The sequence below is a fragment of the Cetorhinus maximus genome, chromosome 24 (assembly GCF_964194155.1).
Source record: "Cetorhinus maximus chromosome 24, sCetMax3.hap1.1, whole genome shotgun sequence".
Classification (NCBI taxonomy): domain Eukaryota; kingdom Metazoa; phylum Chordata; class Chondrichthyes; order Lamniformes; family Cetorhinidae; genus Cetorhinus; species Cetorhinus maximus.
The window spans coordinates 255,936-281,673 of NC_135902.1; the positions used below are offsets into that span (position 1 = coordinate 255,936).

The 25,738-nt window shown below is 44.0% G+C and overlaps 1 protein-coding gene across 1 annotated transcript in view; it reads left to right on the forward strand.

The window, feature by feature from the left end:
• The window catches only part of LOC144667644 (glutamate receptor ionotropic, NMDA 2C-like), a 178,668-nt gene that overhangs the window by 148,187 nt on the left and 4,743 nt on the right, over nucleotides 1–25,738 (forward strand). Inside the window, exons 9-13 of the mRNA XM_078529118.1 lie at nucleotides 6,315–6,544; nucleotides 13,603–13,763; nucleotides 15,860–16,047; nucleotides 20,158–20,390; nucleotides 23,275–23,703. Coding sequence (XP_078385244.1) covers nucleotides 6,315–6,544; nucleotides 13,603–13,763; nucleotides 15,860–16,047; nucleotides 20,158–20,390; nucleotides 23,275–23,703 — 1,241 coding nt within the window. The remainder of the gene's footprint in view (nucleotides 1–6,314; nucleotides 6,545–13,602; nucleotides 13,764–15,859; nucleotides 16,048–20,157; nucleotides 20,391–23,274; nucleotides 23,704–25,738) is intronic.

Genomic DNA, 25,738 nt, shown 5'->3' on the forward strand with positions numbered 1-25,738 from the left:
TGGAAAGCACATGACAGGCCTCCATTGATGGAATGTCATACATGCTACATCTGTGCCTCCTTAGCAGTTGCCTGCATTCCCAAATTTCACGCTCATGTGTATTAATGTTGAGATGCAGCAACTGTGACATTAAGCCAGGGACTCTTGAATATCCCTGTTACAGCGCTGATAAAGGCATTGGTCTCCAATGACTATCTTCTCAAGGAGATTTTCCTCCTTTCTCTCTAATCAGACACCAGTTTACAGATTTCCAGCATCCGCTGTAATTTGCATTTACCAGTTTACTCTTGTGGCGCCAACAAGTTAGTATGTGCCCCCAGAAGGGGCCCTCAGTCCAGCAGGGTGCTCCTCCCACACTGCCTCCAACCCCACCCATTCAGAATCACATCTACTTCTGATTTATAACTGCACCATAACACTGATAGCGCAAAACTACCATCTTGCTCTCTCACTTCGAGACCAGCGTCAAAAGCTCCCTCTCTCACTGTCCGTGTCCCAGAAATGGACCTGGAACCTCACGGTGTAAAGGTAGAGCTCCCTCCTATTATTCTCCAGCCTCCCCCAATAATACTGGATCTCACAGTTGTTGTGGTCGACATTCCTACCCACCCCACCCCCAAACCCCGAGCCTATCACCACTGATGTCCACATTGGGGCATGGGCGCCTCTACCCTCCCCATTTTTGAGGCTCTGAGCACAGTTACCCACCGAGGTGAACCCGCAGGGAAGATTAACATACCCTCCGCCTTTATTATGTATTCCCCAAATACAGGCTGCTGATGCCTCCCATCCCATCTGCAGCCAAGCCCATGGCCAGCGACTGTGAGACAGCCTTGCACACCAAGCTGTGCATTACTCCTATTGAGCACACAACCCATGCCCCTCACTGGAGCTGGAGTACACCATGCTCCCATTGAATACCCCTGCAGCATTGCCCACTGCACCTCATGACTCTCTCAACTTTCTGTCTCTTGACTGTGAAGTCCTCTCTAACTCCTGTCCATGGAGCCCCAGGACTGTCTCTACTCTCCGTCTCCTGACTGCAAGCCCCAGACCAAGGACTTTGACTTTCACAGAGTTCCCCTTGCCCTCACTGAAGACTACACTGTCTTCCTTCCAAACCACCCCCTCCTTACGAGTTTCCATGCCACCCATCCCTCATGTGCCACTTTAACAAACTGCCCCTTTCCTATCCCAGAGTCTGCGTGCATCCCCTCCCATTCAACATATGGTATCTCATTCACCCCCTTGTTTGTCAGCATTTCAGCTCCAGCTTCCCACCCCTCGGTCTCCTCTCTGCCTTCCATCATTCCCTTTCCTCCTCCACCCCTTCGCAAAGCCTTCCTGCTCCTCTGCCCCCCACCAGTCAAAATGCTGGCCTCTGAATGCTCAGCCCTAAATGAGTACCACTGCAAAGTGGTGTCCTTCTGGACAACAGTGGCACCCACCTGAAGCAGACCGACCCCAGTAGTGTAGTGTTCCCCTGGCATCGCAGCGCTGTGGCGGGTGAGCTACGTATGTTGCACTCACCTGGAAGTTGCGAGCAAAGTGAGGTCTGACCTGTGTGTGCCATTCTTTTTCAAATGAGATTCAGACCAACATGGTTTCCCGTTGACGTGACACAGAATTGGAAGGTGGCATGTGATTCTGGCGAGAAGCTAATTTAAGGAGCATTCATGAGATGGTAATGATGCAAATGGCGTTCACGCCTCTAGTCAGTGGATACTCAACCCGCCATTAACCCACCATCGGGAGAATCAAACAACAAGGTTTAAGCCGATGGGTTTGTAATTTTTTGGCTCCTGCTAGATTCTCCACTTCCACTCATCACCAAACCCACTGCGGAGAGGATGGGAAAACTCTGCCCGATGCCTCTTTATAGCAATATAACTTTTCCAATCATTAACTTCTTTATGTCTAAAGAAAATTAACTGTCAACTTTTATAACCAAACTGAATACTTTGTCTTTTATTGCTTGTTTTCTCAAAAAAACATTATTCACGGAATTGCTCGGATGCTAAAATGTTGTAGTTCTTCTCAGCTGAAGCAAGCATGCCTTTGGCAACATCTTCCTCGGTGAAGACACAAAGTATTCATTTCTCAGCCGTGCCCTCTGCCTCCATGTGTCAATCTCCCTTTCTTGTACCTTTTTGGTGTCTCCTTTTACCATCGCTATGCTCATAGAAGAGTGTTGGATCCTCTGCAGTCTCTTTCTTTTTGCCTTATTTTCTTTTCCACTTTCCCTCTGAACCATTTGTATTCAGCCTGGTTCTTAATTGTATTATCCACCTGACATCTGTCATATGGGGAGGCGATGGTGTAGCGGTATTGTCACTGGGCTGGTAATCCAGAGACCCAGGGTAATGCTCTGGGGACCCGGGTTTGTATCCCACCAGATGGTGGAATTTGAATTCAATAAAAAAAATCTGGAATTAAAAGTCTGATGATGACCTTGAATCCATTGTCGATTGTCGTAAAAACCCATCTGGTTCACTAATGTCCTTTAGGGAAGGAAATCTGTTGTCCTTATCTGGTCTGGCCTACATGTGACTCCAAACCCACAGCAATGTGGTTGACTCTCTAATGCCCTTTGAACAAGGGCAATTAAGGATGGGCAATAAATGCTGGCCCAGCCAGCAACACCCACATCCCATGAATGAATAAAAAAAATATGCACCTTGTGTCTGCTTCATCTTACTCTCGATCGCTTTCATCATCCAGGGAGTTCTGATTTTGGTTGCCCAGCCTTTACCCTCGTGAGAACATACCTGAACCATGTCCTGGTTAAAGGCAGTCCTTTCTATAATAGCTTTTCCTGCAGATCTTTGATCCCAATTTACCTGGGACAGATCTGTTCTCACTCCAATGAAACTGACCCTCCCCCAACTTAGTATTTTTACTCTAGATTGTTCCTTATTCTTTCTTATAGCTAATTGAAACCTTATGATGCAATGATCACTGTTCCCTAAATATTCCCCCCCTGACACTTGATCCACTTGGCCCACCTCATTCCCCAGAACCAGATCCAGCAATGCATCCTTCCTCAGTTGACCAGAAACATTGAGCTGCATTTGACGTACCCGTGCCGGGCATGTTCTTTTTAGTGTGTGGAGAGGGCACATAAAATAGGATGGATGCCTACCCATCACCTTCTTGAGCTCATCTGCATAATATGGGGGGGTAATTGGATGCCAAAATCTGCAGCCTGCCCACCATATTTAAATAAATAATCATGGGTCAATTGACCCCGATAATATGCTGCCAATGCCATAATATGTTTGACGTAGGCAGTCGGGCAGGAGTGGGCAGCCCATTTCTTTAAAACAAGTTCTTCAAAGGGCAGAAAGGAAGGAGGAGGTTCTACCTTTGGGGTCTGCCCTTTGTGGATGAGGGGGTGGCAGCCCCACTAAGATACAATACCCCCCCTCCTTTCTTCCCACCTGCCTGTTGCCTAAAACCCACCAACCTGACACACCCCCCTCTCTAACCTGCCCCAAACCCTCTCTGCCCAAGACCCCAGACTTACCTGTTTCCTGGGATCCATGAGCTGCCTTCTGCTTCCCTGCTGCAGTCCTGGCAGTGCCCACTAATGGCCTCTTGGCGTTGGAGCTGCCAGCTGATCAGATTGGCCGCCGGCTCCTGAGGACGGGGGAGGCAGAAGCCCCCCACTGGCCCTGGTTACCCCGCGTGCAGAGCTTTATGTTGTGTGGTGAGCCAGCCTGGAGCAGGTCAACGCCACATCAAACCTTTCTTCCGGGGGCAGGAGGTGGAGCAATTGTTCACCCTCCCCGTAATCCTATTCTGTTCAGGAAAATTCCATTAAACATACTTCAGAAATTCTTCTTCCTCTCTGCCCTTTACACTATTATTATCTCGGCCTATATTAGGATAATTAAAGTCCCCCATTGTCACTACTCTATCATTTATGCTCTCCTCTCAGAACTGCAGCATGTACCAGGCCTCCAGGCTTCTCTCACACAACACCAAGCAGGTGGACCATGGGAAAGAGCATCAAACTACACCGGAACAAGCTCCAGAGATGCTGCCAGTTGTATCCCCGGCCTGGAGTGAGCTGTGTTGAGAGGAGGCCCATCTCAACCTCTTGTAGAGCACAGATAGCTGTCACCTCCAATATCTACTCTCAGGTTCACCTACTAAAGCAGAGTAGAATGGACAATCAATTGAGAAAATGTTCCTTTTATTGGAAGTTGAGGGGATGAATGGTCTGATGTCAAAGGTAGAGTGGCACAGATGGAAATATTTCAGTGAGGAGTCTCGCAGTGGTTGCTAAAGAGTTCTCACCATGTAGCCTGCCTCTGAGCGAGAGCATCCTCAGCAACATTCAGGCACAGCTCTAGAATAACAAAGTTGTCACACAGAATTGTTGGTGAAGGAAGATGCTGCGGATGCTACAAAATCTGAAATAAAATCAAAGTGCTGGAAAACTTCAGCAGGTCTGGCAGTATCTGTGGAGAGAGAAAGGGTTAATGTTCCGAGTCCAGTGTCTGTTGTTATAACAGTCTCTATTTTGGGTTATATTAAGGTTTAAGGATGTAGCATTTTGGTTTCAGTTTAAGGTGAATTTGGGGGTGTTTACTTGCGGTTTGGTTTAGCCTGGATGTGTTTACAAACAGTGTGTGAACCTTTGACTCATCGGAGAGGATTTAGAAGCAAAATAGGCCGGAGGTTGCAATAGGGAAAATTGCTGAGGGTGGAGCTATGATCTAAAAGGAAAACTGGTGGGTTTTGGGTTTTTTGGGAAAACGAATGGGAGAAGCTGACTTGGAGGCTGCAGATATCCAGTCTGTTGTATTTAACCAAAGAACTCAGTTCTGTATGTTTAGAGAGGAACAGTTCTAGAGAATTAGGTTGGACCAAGTAAAGAGAGCAGAGGCCCAGCTATGGAATAGATGCCAAGGGAGCGTCTACGTGTGTCTGCTGGGTTATGGCAGGTGACCATCAGCAATGCCTATACTTGGACCAGGAGGTGGTATTGGTAGGAATATACCATAGACCTGAGCTGTGACCTGTGCAGCCAGACACAGAGTATGAGTATGTTTAATAGCCTATCAAAGTGAAAGATACAGTAAAAAGGTTAAACTGGGCTAAGTCTGTTGGATTAAGTTTAATAGAAGCTCCTATTGTTTAGAATAATTATCTTATTTGTTCAGGACCCATTTAGTCATTATTGCTGGTACTTGTTTTGTTCAAGCTTGTATAGTAAAGATTCATTTGGTGTTCAATTCAATCTTCGAGTCCTGCCACTTATTTCCTTACCCTTGGATCATGCACACATTATATTCTTTAAGTGATAATGGTCTATGAAGCCAGATTCTAACAAGTATCAGGCTTGTCCAGTACTCTCATAGCTGGGATCATAATCCTCTTCTTCAGAACTAAAGGGAGGTAGAAATATGATGGATTTTATGGTGTTGAAAGTGGGGAGGAGGAAGTTGTATAGAAGGGGAGGTCTGGAGTAGGGTAGAGGGTGGGAAAGATTACAAAGATGTCATGGAACAAAAAGCAAAGGGAGTGGTAATGGTTGTAGCAGAGAAACAAAGTGTTGTCTAGAGTAGTTACTGTTAATGGTGCAGTGAAGCTTAATGCAAGCTTGAGGAACGTTTCCTCAACTTCCAATTAGGCACTTTACAACTTTCTGGACTCAACATTGAGTTCAACAGCTTCAGTCCATGAACCTTGTCCTCCATCTTGATTCATTTTTTCCCCCCAAGAGCCCATTTGTATCTTGTTTTTCGTGCTTTTGCTTTCAGACTGAGCTGTCCATTGTACCAGATCCTGGGTATCAGGAATTAATGTCATCAGGAAAGCTGAAGTGCTCAATTTCTTGAGGTTCACTAAGTAATTTTTAGTTTTCCATTAAAATTTTCAAGATTATGAAGGGAATTCAAAGTGATCTCTTGTAAATTATTGTCTATGGTGAAGGGATCAAGTAGAGGTGGAAGTACGAGACTAAGAACATCTTAATAAAAGCAAAATACTGCGGATGCTGGAAATCTGAAATAAAAACATAAAATGCTGGAAAAACTCAGCAGGTCTGTCAGGATCCGGAGAGTGAGGAACAGAGTTAACATTTTGAGTCAGTACGACTTCTTCTCAAAAGGAAGAAGAGTCATACAGACTCTAAACATTAACTCTGTTTCATTCTCCACAGATGCTGACAGACCTGCTGAGTTTTTCCAGCATTTTCTATTTTAATAACTAAGAATGTCTTGTTTGCTGACATTTGTAAGATAGAAAATGGTGAAGAACTGTACTTGCAGCTGTTTTCACTCTTTGTATCTGTCTCTTCACAGTTACAGGCGGTCCAACATTTACGATAGGGAAATCGGTTTGGCTTCTCTGGGCACTGGTCTTCAACAACTCTGTCCCCATTGAAAATCCCAAAGGGACAACTAGCAAAATCATGGTCTTAATCTGGGCCTTTTTTGCTGTCATCTTCCTGGCAAGTTACACAGCAAATCTGGCAGCATTTATGATTCAAGAGCAGTTCATTGACACTGTCTCAGGTCTCAGTGACAAAAAGGTAAGGCAAAAATCCAACAACACTGAATATAGAATCCACATCGTTGGTGCTGAATCTAGAACTGATGCCACTGCAACTGAATCCAGCTTATCAGCATCTAAAACTGATCCCATCAGCTGTAAATTCAGAACCCATGCCTGTTGACACTGAAACAACTCTTCCATCAACACCTCCATCAATCATTAAAATCATCACCTCCTCCTCCTTCATCCCCCATCTCCTTCACTTTCTCAGTCTCCTCCTTCCCCAACTCTCAATCCTCCATTACCTCCCTGGAAAGTTGAGTGAAAACCACCCCAGATGGTAATTGAGCTATGAGACTGTTTTGTCCATTTGCTTGACCAGATCCATCATGTTCATTTCTTATGGTACTTAGTGAAACATAAAGTTCCACTCAGGTTATCACAGCTTTGGCGCATGATCGTCTGTTGTGTTTAGTTCTAATTTTACGACCCGGGGTCTCTGGCTAAGCATTCCATGGCTTTAAAAGTGTGATAATTTTCACAGAAAAAAGTTGCAGCTATTTGTAGGTTTTGTTTTACTTCAAAAAGTCTCTTTTGGCATGCTGGTATAAAAATTTGGTCAAGTTTTAAAATTCTGTCAGGTTATATCAAACCTGTATTCTTGCAGTATGGCCATGTCAGGTGACCAATGGTGGGAGATGGGGTGGTTGAGGGTCATGTGATGTCATGTCCGGGGAGTCAATTCCTGCAGTGAGGAGGAATGGTATCCTAGAATGAGGCCATGTGGGTAAAACGTAAAAACAAAAAGGGGGCAATCGCTTTGCTGGGAGCATACTATAGACCCCCAAACTGTCAGGGAGAGATAGAACAGCAGACATGAGGCAAATCTCAGAGAAGTGTAAAAATATTAGGGTAATAATAGTAGGGGATTTCAACTTCCCCAATATTAACTGGGATAGACAAAGTGTGAACGGCTTAGAGGGGGCAGAATTCTTAAAATGTATCCAGGAGAGCGTTTTAAGCCAGCACATAGAAAGTCCTACAAGAGAAGGGGTGGTGCTGAACCTAGTTTTAGGAAACGAAGCAGGGCAAGTGGTAGAAGTGTCAGTGGGGGAGCATTTCGGTGATAGTGACCATAACTCAGTAAGATTTAAGGTAGCTATGAGAAAGGACAAAGATGGACCGGAAATAAAGATCCTGAATTAGAGGAAGGCCGATTTCAATATGATATGACAGGATCTGGCCAAAGTGGACTGGGAGCATCTACTTGTAGGAAAGTCTACATCAGAGCAGTGGGAGTCATTCAAAAAGGAAATAGTGAGAGTTCAGGGCCTACATGTTCCCGGAAAGGTGAAGGGTGGGTCCAACAAGTCCAGAGAACCCTGGATGTCAAGGAATATACAGGATTGGATGAGGGAAAAAAGGGAAGGTTATGGTAGAGAGTAAGAGCTCAAAACAGTGGAAGTCCTAGAGGAGTATAGAAAGTGTAGGGGGAACTTAAGAAAGAAATTAGGACAGCGAAGAGGGGGCATGAAAAAACACTGGCGGGTAAAATAAAGCAAAATCCAAAGGCATTTTATAAGTATATTAGGGGCAAGAGGATAACCAGGGAAAGAGTAGGGCCCATTAGGGACCAAAGTGGCTATCTGTGTGGGGAGCCGGAAGACGTAGGTGAGGTTTTATATGAGTACTTTGCGTCGTTATTCACTATAGAGAAGGACGATGTAGGTATAGAAATCAGGGAGGGGAACTGTGGTATACTTGAACAAATTTAACATCAGTGGTAGGGAAATTTTTGGAAAAATTTCTGAGCAACAGAATTAATGTCCACTTGGAGAGGCAGGGATTAATCAGGGATAGTCAGCATGGCTTTGTCAGGGAGAGATCATGTCTAACAAATGTGATTGAATTTTCCGAGGAGGTGACTAGGTGTATAGATGAGGGTAGTGCGGTTGATGTAGTCCACATGGACTTCAGTAAGGCTTTGGACAAGGTGTCACATGGGAGACTGATCAAGAAGGTAAGAGCCCATGGGATCCAGGGCAATTTGGCAAATTGGATTCAAAATTGGCTTAGTGGCAGGAGACAGAGGGTGATGGTCGAAGGTTGTTTTTGTGATTAGAAGCCTGTCTCCAGTTGCATACCGCAGGGTGGTCAGATGGGCAGAACAATGGCATATGGAATTTAATCCTGAAGAGTGTGAGATGATGTAATTTGGGAGGACTAGCAGGGCAAGGGAGTACACGATGAATGGTAGGACCCTAGGAAGTACAGAAGATCAGAGGGATCTTGGTAATAATGTCCATAGATCCTTGAAGGCAGCAGGACAGGTAGATAAGGTGGTTAAGAAGGCATATGGGATACTTGCCTTTATTAGTCGAGGCATTGAATACAAGAGCAGGGAGGTTCTGATGGAACTGTATAAAACGTTAGGCCACATCTGGAGTACTGTGTGCAGTTCTGGTCACCACACCATAAGAAGGATGCGATTGCACTGGACAGGGTGCAGAGGAGATTCACCAGGATGTTGCCCGGGCTGGAGCGTTTCAGCTATGAAGAGAGACTAGAAAGGCTGGGGTTGTTTTCCTTAGAGCAGAGAAGGCTGACGGGGGACCTGATTGAGGTATTCAAAATTATGAGGGGCATAGATAAGATAGATAGGAAGAAAGTTTTCCCCTTAGTGGAGGGGTCAATAACCAGGGGTCATAGAATTAAGGTAAGGAGCAGGAGGTTTAGGGGGGATTTGAGGAAAACTTTTTTTCACCAAGAGGTTGGGGTATCTGGAACTCACTGCCTGAAAGGGTGGTAGAGCCGGGAGTCCTCACAACATTTAAGAAGTAGCTAGATGAACACTTGAATTGCCATCGCATACAAGGCTACAGGACAAGTGCTGGAAATTTTGATTAGAATAGTTAGTAGTTAACTTCGGCACCATCTTGTTTAGGTGAGTCGCAGCCTCTGTTAGAATCTTAGCCAATGCTCCAAAAATGAGGCTTGGCATCTTGATGTCATTTGAACCTAACATGTACATGTTAGAAAGGGCCCCACTTGTTTTGGTTGGGTATGATGGACATCCTGGAAAGTTAAGGGTTAAGAATCAAATGTGTGTCTTGTAGCAATAGGCTTTCCAAGATCAGTACATCTTTCCTGAGCGTGGTACACTGGGTGGAGCCACTATGGTCTGAGAGATTCTAATTTTGAACAGGCAACAAGAACACTATACTAACCATCAACCTCCTTCAGTTTATGATTCACAACAACACATTGTGAGCAATATTCAATGATATTTTGTTGCTTTATGTTGCCAGTTTTATCAATGCACTTCACTTGTTTTCTGTTTTTATTGTTATGTGTGAAAAATGCTTGTGTAAGGATACAAGTGACAGTGAGTACATCACCCATGAGAGGTTGAAATATAGCTTTATTGGCTAATATAAACACAAGTTGAAGAATCCATTAACAAGAGAACAGTTGATAAAACCTGCTCTTCAAAGAGGTTCAGAATAGTTACATCAGGAAGCCTTGTTTGAAGGAAGTAGCTTTGGAGTAAAGAACTGCAATTATTTACATGAATAGACAGTCTGCAAAGGATTCAAGAACAGATACATCATGAGGTCTTATCTGTAACACGTCTCTTTGATGTAGCAAATATAATGGAGTTTGGCTTTCAAGGGATCTTGAGAGAGATTGAAAGATGCAGAAATGGAAAAGCTTCTCCCTCTGTTCCAGTTAGTCTCGTCACTGTGCTGCATATCGATAAAGTCTGTTGCACATACTCCACCATCACAAACATGTAATTATGATATTACAAATTTTAAGGTCAACTGTTTTAAAGGTTCAATTCTATTTTCAAACCTTTACATTGAGTTTAAAGCCTTTTTCAAAATGGAAGGTGTGGCACCTTTGATCAAACCTTGTCAGACTCGGTTATCTCTAGAGCTGGCAACAAAGAGCCATTAAAATGCAAACATTCCTCCTGGGATGTCCATTGTATCCTCTAAAAGGTGTGAAAACCCCTGTCATTCTGAGGGATCAGGAGACAGGAAGGGACTTCAAAGGACCTCAACGTAATTAGCTTATTCGCCTGGTGGAACAAATCTTCATCAAAATTAACAGAGCAGCCATTTTGTTTTGGTTGTGATAAAGACAATCTGTGAAAGCCATGTGAGAGACAACATCAGAGTGGGTTCTTAGTCAGAGGAGGACAAAGAGGAAGGCATTAAAAAAATCAACTGCTGTCTTGCTAAAAGAGTCCAGGCAATCTGCAGGTGTCATAACCACAGAATTAGTGAGGAACAGGAAACCTTTTCTCTCTCGCAAAAACTTTCTGAGTCCACCTGAAAAGGCAAACCTCTCAACAGTCAATTATAGAAGCCATCGCAGCTGCTAAACCAAACCTCAACTTTTAACCTCTTCACTTCAGATAGAAGGAATTCAAGTAATGGGCCCACAATGATATCTCAGAGACTGATTTGAAATCTCATCTTTAAGTACCTTTTTTCCATTATCTGCATTTTAATCTTTGTATCTGTATATTAAGTAATAACATCATCACTTTTCCTTAAATAGCTTACAGCAGTGTTTTTGTAATAAACTAACCTGTTTATCCTGTTTAAGACTAAAGCTTTGATGCTGGTTATTTTTAAATTAAATCATTTGCAAATTAAAAGGGAGCTATATGTGTTGCATACACACAAATTCTTAGCTCATGGATCACTTTGAGGATCCGTGGTTCTGACACTGTGCACAAGTATCTTGTGCTTACTTGAAACCGTTAACTCTGGCAAAGATCAGCAGCCTGGAAGGTACCTTGCAGCTCTTGCTCTATGTTAAATACTGAAACAATGGAAGAGGATTCATTGATAAAACTGGCCACAGACAACAAAACATTGCAGGGAATATTGCTCGCAATATGTTGTTGTGATTCATGGAAGGAGGTTGACTGTTAACATGGTGTCCTTTTTACCTGTTCAAAATCAGAATCTGCCAGATCCTGGCACCTGTGGCACTGGGTTTAGATCTGGGCACTGCACACAGGAAGGATAAACTGGTCTTGGATGGGGTGCAGTACAGTTTCACCATAATGACACGGGGACTTAGTGGATTAAATTATGAAGGGCTTTTGTATAGAGTTGACTCACATTTCCTTGTGTACAGAAGATTAAGGGGTGATCTGATTTGATGTTTTTAAAATGATTTAAAAGCATAAAGTCCCTAATGCCTGTTGTGCCTTTCAATAAGATTATGACTGATCTTCTCCACTTTCCAACCCTATCCCCATGTCCCTTGATTCCCTTAGACTCCAAAACTCTATCAATCTCAGCCTTAAAAATATTCAATGACTGAGCATCCAGTGCCTTCTGGAGTAGAAAATTCCAAAGATTCACAACCCTCTTAAATGATCAACCCCTTATCCTGACACTGCCTCCTAGTTCAGCTAGGGGGAAACAGCCACTCAACATTTACCCTGTCCAGCTCACTCAAAACCTTATACATTTCTCAACTCAGAGTACAGGCTCAATCTACTCTGTCATCATAGGACAGCCCTCTCGCACCAGGAACAAACCTAGTGAACGTTCACTGTACCACCTTCAAGGCAAGTACATCTTTAAATATGGAGACCAAAACTGCCCACAGCACTCAAAGTGTAATCTTTACCAAAATCCTGTACAATTATAGAAAAACTTGCTCACTCTACTACTCCAATCTCCTTGCAATAAAGACCAGCATACCATTTGCCTTCCTAATTGCTTGCTGTACCTGCATGCTAACTTTGTGTTTCTTTTGCAAGGATACCCAAGTCCCTCTGAATACCATTAAAAGTTGCTAACCATTTTAAAAATACTCTGCCTTTTTTCAAACCAAGGTTAATAATCTCACACTTTCCCACATCATACTCCATATGTCACCACGTTGTTCACTCAATCTGTCAATAACTCTTTGCAGCCGCTTTGTGTCCTCCTCACAATTCACTGTGAGGACCCACTTAGATTTGTATGGTCAGCAAACCTGGATACATCCCCCTCGGTCATTAATAGGGAGGCCCCAGCCCTGAGTCTTGCAGCATTCTTCCAATCACAGCCTGCCAACTTTAAAATGCCCTGTTTATCCCCACTTCCTGCCCATTAACCAATCCTCTATCCATGTTAACATATTATTTCCAAAACAATGAGCCCTTACCTTGCAAATGAATCTTTTACATAGCATCTTATCAAAAGCCATTACAACAGGGAAATCTGGAACTCTTTCCCCCAAATAGCTGTTAATGCAGGGGGGCAATTGCAGCTTTCAAAACTGAGACAGGTAGGTGTTTATTAAGCAAGGATATCAAAATAATAGATCAAGGGCAGATGAATAGCGTTAAGGTGCAGATTAACCATAATCTAACTGAGTGGCAGAACAAACTTGAGGTGCTGAACCGTCTCCTCCTTCCTTAATATTCTGATGACTTTATAATAGTGTCATAGATAATTAAGGGTATGGAAAAAGTTGATCTAAAATACTATTTTCAATTAAATAATGGCAAAAGGACAAGGGGGCATAGGTTCAAATGAGTAAATAGTAACTTTAGGACTGATACAAGGAAACCCTATTTCAGGCAGAGTGAGCCACACTTGGCTTTGGGCGGAATGGTGGAAGTAAAACACTGGGAGTGTTTAGGGATGCAGCAGTGGCAGAGCCTTAGGTTGTTACAGGGAGTCTCGAGAAATCTTGGGGCGTTGAGAGTCTTGGGGTGTTTGTGGTGGGTGACCTTGGTGGGCCAAATGGATCCCCTCATCTGTAAATATCATGTTTACCATCACCCAGTTTGAACTATGAATTCCAAAGATGGCGGCTATGACTCTCTGTCAATCAGTGTGAGGTGGGTTTTTGGAGAGAGCCTTTTTTAATCATTCGTGGGATGTGGGTGTCGCTGGCTAGGCCAGCATTTATTGCCCATCCCTAATTGCCCTTCAGAAGGTGGTGGTTAGTGAAAATCTTGATGTTGTTCTTCCCTCTCACCTCAGGTTGTTAACAGGAAGGTGAAAAAAGAGTGAGGTGAGTCTCGGGTATTTGTTCATTGGTGACGTTCTAAATATGTTTTCTTGTGATCAGTTTCAGAAGCCCCAGGACCACTATCCGCCATTCCGATTTGGTACAGTTCCCAATGGAAGCACCGAACGGAATATCAAGAACAACTATCCAGACATGCACTCCCACATGACCAAATATAACCAACGTTCTGTGGCAAACGCTCTTGCCAGCTTAAAATCAGGGTAAGCTGTAGGATCTCATCAGTATAGAATCACTGAATGGTTACAGCGCAGAAGGAGAACATTCAGCCCATTGCCTCCATGCTTGTTCTCTGTGAGAGCAAATCAGCCAATCCCAGTCCCCCATCCTTTCCCCATAAACCTGCAATTATTTTTTCTTCAGGTGCTTATCCAATTTCCTATTGAAAACCATGGCTGAATCTGTCTCCACAATACTCTCAGGCAGCACATTCTAGGTCTTAATCACTTGCTGTTTAATAAACATTTTTCCTCATGTCACTGTTGCTTCTTTTGCCAATCACCTTAAATTGGTGTCCTCTGGTTCTCAACCCTTCCACCAATAGGAACAGTTTCTCCCTATCTACTCTGTCTAGATTGATTTCATGATTTTAAACACTTTTATCAAAACTCCTCGCAACATTCTCTTCTATAAGGACAATAACCTCAGCTTCTCAAATCTATGCACATAACTAAAGCCCCTCATCCCTGGAACCATTCTACTAAACCTTTTCTGGATCCTCTCTAAATCAGTTTAAGATTATTAGTCAGGCTGTCAATGTGGCTCACTTACACTTGCTAAAGTCACATAAATTCATAGGCAGGGGCCTGTCCTCTGCAGGCAAAAGGAATAAGTCCTTTTTAGAGTTAAGCAGAAGTGTGGGGAGCCATAGATCCCTAATGCATTCTCCCTGGCAATGCCTCAACTAATCAGAGTCGACTTGCCAACCAATCTCATGCAATATAAATTGTTTCTTTTATTAATTCATGGAAAGTGGGTGTCGCTGGCTAGGCCAGCATTAATTGCCCATCCCTAATTGCCCTTGTTCAGAGGGCATTTAAGAGTCAACCACATAGCTGTGGGTCTGGATCACATGTAGGCCAGACCAGGTAAAGACAGCAGATTTCCTTCCCTTAAGGGGAAGGGGAAGGACATGAGTGAACCAGATGGGTTTTTACAACGATCAACAATGGTTTCATTGTCTTCATTAGACTTTTAATTCCAGATTTTTATTGAATTTAAATTCCACCAGCTGCTGTGGTGGGATTCGAACCCAGGCCCCCAGAGCATTACCCTGGGTCTCTGGGTGATTAGTTGCTCCCTTTGGAAATTTGGCATTCTTGCAACTGTCTTGATGAGTGCAATGTATTTTTTTTCAGCAATATCTGTGAATTTATAGACGATACAAAGATCTGTGTGAGCCTTAGGACTGTATAAAATACTCAACTGCTTCAGGCTGATCTCAATGTGTTGGGGAATTGGTTTCATGACTGGCAAATAATATTTAATTTGGAAAATTGCAGTGTTATGCATGTGGGCTGGAAAATGCTAAACATGCACTTAAGGGGAAAGCATCAAAGACACCGAGAAAGAAAGGGATCTGAATATACCAGGTCATACATCTCTAAAGGTGCGTGAGCATTACGGTGAAGCAATAGCTAGTCTAAATAGAGTGGTGGGGTGTTTTCATAGGATAATTGATTATAAATGCTATTTTGTCCTTGCACAAGACCTTGGCCAGTCTTCTTTTGAGAGACTGGCCCTAATATGATGGGACAAGTTTGGTAAGTGATTGTAGGGTTGTGGGAAGAGATTTGGCTCCTTCTTTTCCTTCAAACTCTGGGATTGCATACTGTGGGGGAGGTGAGAGAGGCTGATGGGTGGAAGTAGCTGAGGGGAATCTGGGGGAAAGCACTCCTGCTCCTCTAGTTAAAGGATCCATTGAGATGATTAATGGAGATGATAGGATCAATGGAAACTATTTCCTCTAGTGGAGGAATTCAAAAGAAGGGAACATAACCTTAAATTTAGGCCAAGGCCATTCAGAGGTGATGTCAGGAAGCACTTCTGCACACAAAGGGTAATGGAAATCTGAAACTTGCTCCCACAAAAAATGTTGAGGCTGGAGGTCGACTGACATAAATAGATTTTTGTTGGGTAAGGATATTAAGGGCTACAGAGCAAGACAGGTTGATGGAGTTAATCAAGACATGGTAAATTAGACCATGCATGATCGAATTGAATGGCGGAACAGAACTGAAGGGCTGAATGGCCTCCTCCTGCTCCAATGTTTCCAGTTGATGTATTTTCCCTCTTGCAGGAAGCTTGATGCCTTTATTTATGATGCAGCTGTTCTCAATTACATGGCTGGGAAGGATGAGGGCTGTAAGCTCGTTACCATTGGAAGTGGCAAAGTGTTTGCAACGACTGGCTACGGGATAGCTCTACAGAAAAACTCCAAGTGGAAGAGAGCCATTGACCTGGCCCTGTTACAGTTCCTGGGTGATGGTAAGTTAGGCATTAAATCTACATTATCATGGCAAGGAAGAGGAGATGAACATTGAATTTTTGCATTTTCACCCTAATTTAGTCAGGAGCAAAGCACAGACTGCAGTCAATCCAAAAATCAAACCATAATGTCACTAAAAGCATCCCAATTAAGGCACAGTACAAAGCTGTAATTAGTCAAAAATAGTTGTTAAGCCAAATAAGGGTATAGTGGACTACCCCAACCAGTTTAACCCCACTCTCTCCAAACTCAACATGACAGCCACTCTAATCCTTCACCCTGCTATATTTTAATACCCTTTAAGGCCATTCGCTAAGGTAACCCATATGAGACTCATGACCAAGGTCACAATATGTGGGGTTAGAGGACAAGTAACAGAATGGATAACAAGCAGACTACAGAAAAGAAAACAGAAAATAGGGGTTAAAGGTTAAAGGTAGTTACTCAAACTGGGAAGTGATGTTCCACAGGGATCAGTGCTGAGATCATTGCTTTCACTATTCACATGAATGATTTGGACTCAGGAATTAGAAGTAAAGTTTCAAAATTTGGGGATGACACCAAATTGTAGGATATAGTTAAATGAGAGGAGGACTGTGACAAATTACAGGAAAATATTAATAAGTTTATAGAATAGGTGTGGAATTAGTAATTGAAGTTCAATATAGACAAGGTGGTGCATTAGGGTTGGAAGATTAAGGAGGCCACACACTCCACAGAATTTAAGAACTGGGTTTAGAGAGGTGGGATCCAGATGTGGAAGTCATGCCCCCATTTTCAACAGATCAATTTTGCTGGCAGGGGGAAGGGAGCGAGGTGTTATTCACACAGGCTGGAGATCCGAACTCAACAGGGCCACTTGAACTTAGTGCTGAGTTCAAATTTTAGTTGGTCCAATGGCATTAGTGTGGGAGTCACAAACTGATGGAATAGATGTAAATGCTCTTGAAGGGCAGATAAGGTCTGTTTAAGTGTCATGATCTTTTTAAATCCCTTGAATTTTATATTTGGAACAAAGAGCTGTCAGTGAAAATTAAACAAACACCATCTGCTGGACTGCTTTGAACTTCAGGCCATCTGGTGTAGATTAGAAAAACACATTACCATCTGTCCATGTGGCTTTAATAGAGTTATTTGTTGATTTTCCCTAGAGCTAGTATTATGTCATTATGAATGCTTATCCAAAACAGCTACAATCAACTCAGCAGGGGTTTCTGAGTTCACTGTTTGATTGATGGTTTAAAGAGGCTATTAAAGGTTTAGCTGGCTGATGTGGGATCTGAATAGAGGTTTGTTTGTTTTTATAAGAAATTGAATACTTGAGATTTAAAAGCTTTGAATGAGTTCCATGAATCAGAGTTTGTTTCACTATCAAGTATGTATGAGTGAGAGCTGTATTAGATTGTTTGAAGTTTATTTTTCTCATCATCACATGGCTCCTGAGGTCTGCCCATGGTGGATACTGGATGTGGCTAAGGAGGTGGCATGGCGGCATGAGGGGACATGGGGTGGGTAGAGAGCATGAATAGGCATGAAGAGGGCATAGGAGTATGATGGGGCATGGGGAATGGACAGTGGCATGAGTTTGCCTGGAGGGTTCATGGGGGATGGGGTGAGGGAGTGTGAGGGGTAGGGGCTAATGGGCATAACAGCTTCTAAAACTGCAACAAAGTCGCAGATAACCAAGGCATCTGACCATCTGACATCTGTTCTTGTGCCCCCACCCCCCGCCCCCATGGCTGCCTGCTTCTGAGGTTGGTGGGCCTGACTCAATCCCACCCCCATCTTCTTGAAGTAAAAATTGGGTCTAACAGGGTTCTTTAAACAGAGGTGGGTCTGCCGAGCCGGGGAATTTTCCAACTTGAGCTACCAGCCTCATAGCAAAAATCCAGCCCCAAAGCATCAAAATGGTGATAGAGGAACAGAGGGGCCTGTGAGTAAAGGTACACAAATTACTGAAAGTAGTAAATTAGATGAATAAGGGAATAAAAAAGGTAAACAAAGCACTGGGATTCATTTCTAGAGTGATTTAATTGAAAAGCAGAGAAATTATGTTAAACATGTATTGAATCTTGGTGTGAACAGTTCTTGTCTCCATATCGTAAAATGGATAGAGGCACAGCAGAAGGTGCAAAAAGATTTACTAGAATTATGTCAAAACAGAGAGGTCATACCTAGCAGCAATGATCGATAGGCTGTGGTTTTGTCCTCTAGAAAAGAGAATATTGAGTGGAAATCTGATAGAGGCCTTTAAGATTATGACAAGGGTTGAAAGGGTAGACATAGAGGAGATATGTTCACTTACAAGGTGTCCAAAACTACGGTCCAATAATATATAATAATCACTAATAAATCCAATTGGGAATTCAGAAGGAATGTCTTTACTCAGAGTGGTTAGAATTTTTTTTTATTCATTCATGGGATGTGGTCTTCGCTGGCTGGGCCAGCATTTATTGCCCATCACTAATTGCCCTTGAGAAGGTGGTGGTGAGCTGTCTTCTTGAACCACTGCAGTCCATGTGGTGTAGGTACACCCACAGCGCTGTTAGGGAGTTCCAGGATTTTGACCCAGTGACAGTGAAGGAACAGTGATATATTTCCAAGTCAGGATGGTGAGTGATGTGGAGGGGAACTTCTAGGTGGTGGTGTTGCCATGTACCTGCTGCCCTTGTCCTTCCAGAGGGTAGAGGTCATGGGTTTGGAAGGTGCTGTCGAAGGAGCCTTGGTGAATTCCTGCAGTGCATCTTGTAGATGGTACACACTGCTGCTACTGTATGTCAGTGGTGGAGGAAGTGAATGTTTGTGGATATGGTGCCAGTCAAGCGGGGCTGCTTTGTCCTGGATGGTGTCCAGCTTCTTGAGTGTTGTGGGAGCTGCACTCATCCAGGCAAGTGGGGAGTATTCCATCACACTTCTAACTTGTGCCTTGTAGATGGTGGACAGGCTTTGGGGAGTCAGGAGGTGAGTTAATTGTCGCAGGATTCCCAGCCTCTTGTAGCCACAGTATTTATATGGCTGGTCCAGTTCAGTTTCTGGTCAATGGTAACCCCCAGGATGTTGATAGTGGGGGGATTCAGTGATGGTATTGCCATTGAACATCAAGGGGTGATGGTTAGATTCTCTCTAGTTGGAGATGGTCATTGCCTGACACTTGTGTGGCGCGAATGTTACTTGCCACTTGTCAGCCCAAGCCTGGATATTGTCCAGATCTTGCTGCGTTTGGACACAGGCTGCTTCAGTATCTGAGGAGTTGCGAATGGTGCTGAACATTGTGCAATCATCAGCGAACATCCCCACTTCTGACCGTATGATCGAAGGAAGGTCATTGATGAAGCAGCTGAAGATGGTTGAGCCGAGGACACTATCCTGAGGAACTCCTGCAGTGATGTCCTGGAGCTGAGATGACTGACCTCTAACAACCACAACCATCTTCCTTTGTGATAGGTATGACTCCAACCAACAGAGCGTTTTCCCCATTTCCCATTGACTCCAGTTTTGCTAGGGCTCCTTGATGCAACACTTGGTCAAATGCTACCTTGATGTCGAGGGCAGTCACTCTCACCTCACCTCGGGAGTTCAGCTCTTTTGTTCATGTTTGAGCCAAAGCTGTAATGAGGTCAGGAGCTGAGTGGCCCCGTCGGATCCCAAACTGGGCGTCAGTGAACAGGTTATTGCTAAGCAAGTGCCGCTGGATAGCACTGTTGATGACCCCTTCCATTACTTTACCGATGATCAAGAGTAGACTGATGGGGCAGTAATTGGCCGGGTTGGATTTGTCCTGCTTTTTGTGTACAGGACATGTGGGACTCGCTACCACAGGGAGTGGTTGAGGTGATTAGCATTGAGACATTTAAGGGGATGGTAGATAAACACATGTGGAGGAAAGGAACAGAAGGTTATATTGATGGAGTGAGATTAATACAGATGGAAGGAGACTTGTATGATGTATAAAAACCTCATGGTCCTGTAGGGCTTAAGAGTCTGTTTCTGTGCTATAAATATTATGAAAACCCACCCAGTCTAATCTCACTCTCCCCCTCACTCCCCTTACCCTTTAATATTCCACCAGTCTAATCAATAAACATTTTCCTGTATTCCTTTTCCTACAGGAGACACACACAAGCTGCACACTGTCTGGCTGACTGGAATCTGTCAGAATGAGAAGAACGAGGCGATGAGCAGCAAACTGGATATTGATAACATGGCCGGTGTGTTCTACATGCTCCTGGTGGCCATGGGCCTCAGTCTGCTGGTCTTTGCCTGGGAGCATTTGGTGTACTGGAAGCTGAGACATCATGTAAAGAAATCCAGCAAGACAGATTTTCTGCTAGCAATCAGCAGGGTAAGATACATAGGACAGAGTGGATAAGGGAAACTGGGTGGAGTGGGTACGAAGCATTTGACAGTGGGGGTAAGGGGCAGGGGCAGAATGCAAATAGATAAGACATACAATTAACGGGAGTAGGGGGTCACTGCATGTGGACTCACACTAACTAGTCTCCCAGTGTGTCACTGCTCCACTCAAGCTTGAACCATTCAGCAGATTGCTGGAATGATTCTGAAGCTGATGTGGTCAATGTAACCCTGAGGTCCACTGTCGAAAAGTTTACTCTGATCATCTAGAGATGTCCCTTGTAAATCAGTTTAACTGTAATATCCTTCCCCAATGCAGACACTTGTGAATAACCACCCACCAGAAACTTGCAGTCTTTCATTCGACTCGATTCCCAGGTGCCACCATCTCACATTCCGCAGAACTTCCGATTCCATTCTTATGTAGAAATTGGTTTTCTGTGAGACCTTGTCAAATATTTTTAAAAACCAGCCACATACTTCCTACTATTCTGGGCTTTTCTTTCAAGAATGCTGTAAGGCTAGTCAAGCACAGCCTGTCCCTTAGAAATCTGTCATTATTAGCTCGAACTGTTCATAATTTTCTAATTGGTCAGCAATCTGATCCTGTATTAAATTCCACGAATCCAATTTACAAAACAGACAGAACATCCAGTAAAACTTGGAAATGGTTGGTATTGGTCCAAACTGGCATTCCACTTTAAGGTCCACAAGAGCAGTTTGGACCAGTACCAGCCATTGCCAAGTTTTACTGGTTTTTCTTTTGTTAGGAAAGGCTAGTTCCTCACCCACCCCCAGTACAGGACTTTAATACAATACCATGCACCCCATGCAGAAGCACCCCAAATACAGGCCAACCCTCTATCAGGACGCTCCAAAAACAGGATGCCTCCAAATGCAGGACCACACCTTCCCAATAAAAGATCCTCAAACACAGGATGCCCCAGTGCAAGAACACCCCTAATGACGGATACTTCAATTACAGGACTGCCCCCTCAACTATGGCGCTATCCCAATGAAAGGCCTCCACACTGCAGGACCTCCCCAAGTTTAGGAGCCCCCTCCCTCCACTCCTGCAGGACCTGGAGCTACAGAACAAAGCAGGAAGTGAAATGCAGATGTAAAGCTGGGTCCTAAAGCCTGCCTCATGTCTTCTTTGCTTTATTCTGAAGAGGGCATTGTTCTAAGGCCCCAGAATGTCAAGGGATCTGTCAGTAATGTTGAATTCACTGCCTTTGAGTAGTGAAGAGAGCTTGAGGGACTATGATACCTCATACACAAAGTTATATCCCAGGAACATAGGAATAGGAGTAGGCCATTCGGCCCATCGAGCCTGCTCCATTATTCAGTTTGATCATTGCTGATCATCTCCCTCAATGCCACTTTCCCCCACTATCTCCATATCTCTTGCTGTCATTACTCTCCAGAAATCTATCAACATCTGTCTTGTAAATACTCAATGATTGAGCTTCCACAGGCCTCTGGGGTAGAGAATTCCAAAGATTCGCCACCCACTGAGTGAAGAAATTCCTCCTCATCTCAGTCTTAAACAGCCGACGCCTTATCCTGAGACACTGTCCCCTGGTTCTAGACTCACCAGCCAGGGGGAATCATCTTATCTAAATCCACCCTGTCTTGCCCTGTAAGAATTTTATAAATTTCAATGAGGTCACCCCTCATTCTTTGAAACTCTAGGGAATACAGATCCAGTCTCCCTAATCTCTCCTCAAAAAACAATCCCGCCTTCCCAGGGATTAATCTGGTGAACCTCCATTGTACTCTCTCTATGGCAAATATATCCTTCCTTAGATAAGGAGACCAAAACTGTGTACAATACTCCAGGTGCAGTCTCTCCAAGGCTCTATACAACTGCAGCAATGAAGGCCAATATACCATTTACCTTCCTAATTGCTGCTGCACCTGCATGCTGGCTTTCAGTGACTCAGGAACAAGGATACCCAGGTTCCTTTGGACACCCACACTTCCCAACCTCTCTCCATTGAAGAAATATTCTGCCTTTCTGTCAAAGTGAATAACTTCACGTTTATTCACATTATATTCCATCCCATTCACTTAGCCTGTTCAAATCCTCTTGAAACTCCCTTGCATTCTCCTCATAACTTACGTTCCCAACCAGTTTGGTGTCATCAGCAAATTTGGAAATATTACAATTGGTCCTAAGATCCAGGTCATTTACAGAGGCAGGCTTTTCAAACAGCATGGTCAGTAAGGGGTGCATGGTCAGGTTGAATTCTACAAATTAAAGGTGAATTAAGTCTTGGGGACACTGTATCCCACTGAGTCTTAGAAAGAATCATTACATTGTTGCCATCAGAGTGTTTGGGACAGTGTAGAGGGAGCTTTACTCCGTATCTAACCCCGTGCTGTACCTGTCCTGGGAGTGTTTGATGGGGACGGTGTAGAGGGAGCTTTACTCTGTATCTAACCCCATGCTGTACCTGTCCTGGGAGTGTTTGATGGGGACAGTGTAGAGGGAGCTTTACTCCGTATCTAACCCCGTGCTGTACCTGCCTTGGGAATGTTAGATGGGGACAGTGTAGAGGGAACTTTACTCTGTATCTAACTCCATGCTGTACCTGTTTTGGGAGTGTTTAGTGGGAACATTGGAGAGGGAGCTTTACTCTGTATCTAACCCCTGACCTGGGAGTGCAGACATTAGGTGCAAGGATTCTCCAGAAGTGAAATATCTCACTTCACTTTGACAAATTCAAATTTTCTGATCCTTACCGCAAAAGTAAACTATATTGTGATTGGAGAGATGATCTTTCAGCTGGCTGGTTGGGTTGAAAGGGTTTCAATTGACCTGCCTTCGAAAGGTGTACAGAATTGTAACAAGGCTGTCTGTTTTTCAGGGAATTTACAGCTGTTTCAGTGGTGTACAGGAAGTCTCCAGCCCACTTCATGTGGCCTCTCCCATTGTCTCTTCGAGCTTTTCTCAAGCCAACATGTTGAAGATGTTGCAGGCAGCCAAAGACTTAGTCTCATCTACAAACGTGGAAACTTCCTTGGAGAATGCAACAAAGACAATCGAGCATTGGACACGTGCAGGCGAAAACCTCGCAAACAGATTCCCTAAAGCACCATCACAGCAGATTGAAGGATCACAGGCCAAGGGCAGCAAACAACTTTCTGTTCCTTATATTCCCAGCAGACACCAACTTCGCTGCCTTCCAGCAACATTATCTCCATCCCTGGCTTCGGAACAGGAGACAAGATGGTCAGATCGACCAATAATTAAATACAAGAGCAGGTCAGATGGCAAATATCTAGCTTCAAAACCTGTAACTGTAATCCACAACCCTCATCCCATTCCACCAACTGAGGTCCTTATGCACTCCCAACAGACCAGGGGGATTGATGTTAGGAATGACTTAAAGTCTCCTTATATTCCATTTATCGGCAATAATGAATTACATTACCAGGATATTTATAACAGAAAATATTTCACAAGAAGACTATCCTTGCCTTGTAGGAAATTGGCCAGTTGCTCTGCAGGGAATGTTGGCTCTCGGAATCGGACAAAGACTGTGCCTGCAGTGAAATCTTGTATTGGATTCAATGAGAAAAGGCCAGTGGGAAATCTGCTCCCTCCAGTGTCATATCCTAACCAGACCAACTGTAGTTCCTGTATCAGACTTTACTCTGGGACACAGCCTGGGGAATTAAGTTCACTGAGCAGACGATCCTCATATATCAAAGCAACAAGAGAACCGGAGGAAAACTTGAGATTCCAAGACAGAAAAGGAAACTTGGAAAAGTCAGGACCACGAGGAGAAATTGATGACTTATTCTCCGATCTAAACAGTGAGATCCTAGCGCCAACAGGGCACACTCTCAGGCAGCCCTCAGGTCTAAGAGAAGGGCTCCCTGGCCGTGACAAGATGCGGTTGTATTCTAGTTCACCAAGCAGACGCAAGTATTCTCAGTCTGCCAGGCTTCCCTCATACAGAGAGGCATGTCTACAAAACTCAGCTGCTCTACGACATGCTTCCAAAGAGCTACACCAACATTCATGGTTACATTCCTGTCCTGGCCCCTCCATGTATGTCTGGCATCGCCAAGTGGGCTCCCAACACTTCAATTGGTTGATTGGGTCTGGACACCGATCCACCGACAGAGGCATTGTGATGAAGTACTTGGATAAAAGGACTGCACCCCAGGACAGTCCTGTGAGGGAGCCCACAGCTGGCAGGAGTAGAATGATGCACCATAGGATGAGAGCCGGGGGAAGCCAGGAGCTGGAGGCTGGAAGAGCGGGAGTCAGTTGCTCTCATTTGAGAAAATCGTGTGCAAAGTTTTCCAGCCTTGAATCTGAGGTATAGATTCAGTAAAATTTAAAGAATTAAACTCCAGGAGTGAAAACCTTTCTTTCATTCACTGATCCCTGTCTCAGTTCAATTACTTTGAGCGTTTTCCAACCTTTCCTTTCGTCTCCAATCAGATCACATCTTGATTACTGATAGCCATCTGGGTTGAAATGACATTTTTTCCCCCACTAACTCTTCCAGTCCCCAACACCCTGGGCTATTCAGCCATAATCCTACATGGGAAAAAGATGTCATGACAACCAAGTGGGTCTCAGGTGAGTGAGCAGAAAGTGCTGGGGGCAAAGGAATATGAATTAAATTGAGAATAGAGTGAAAGGGAGCACCAGGCTCAGAGCTGTGGTTCTCTCTTGGGAAATGAGATCTATTTCTGTAGAAATAAAGCATCCATTTTGGGGGTTTTCAAATCTGATAAAAATATCCAGTGTGTTTGTCACATGTACTGAGCTTCTCTTGATCTCAGTTGAATAGCAGCAGCTGCCAAGTTTGACCAAGGACTGCCTGCACCTCAAGCTGTGCCAACATTTTATAACAAATATAATCCTTGCATTCATACACAAGCTGATCACAGCAAAATATTTCAAAATGTTTCCATAGAGTGAACTATTGCAGAGCTGAGCTGCCCCGTCATGTCCCTATGAGTGAATTCAGGGGCTGAGTCATCGCTGAGATCAATGTCACTGACCTTAGACACTGCCAGAAGCACCCGCAACTATATACTGGCACGAGGTACCATGCTGTGCCGCTTGGTGCTGCCAGTACTCTCAACACAGAGTCTCAAACATGTACTTATCCTGGCAGCAGTTTGGGATGATTGCGGAATCTTTCTCTGACACAATCATATCCAATCTCAGGCACTCCTGAACAGAGATCCAACATCACTCAATTGCACGGATCTCAGAGTGAGTTAAGTTCTAACATTATGCAGCAAGAGGGAGACAACTAAGAAGAACATGAGAAATAGCAGCTGGAATAAGCCATTTGACCCTTT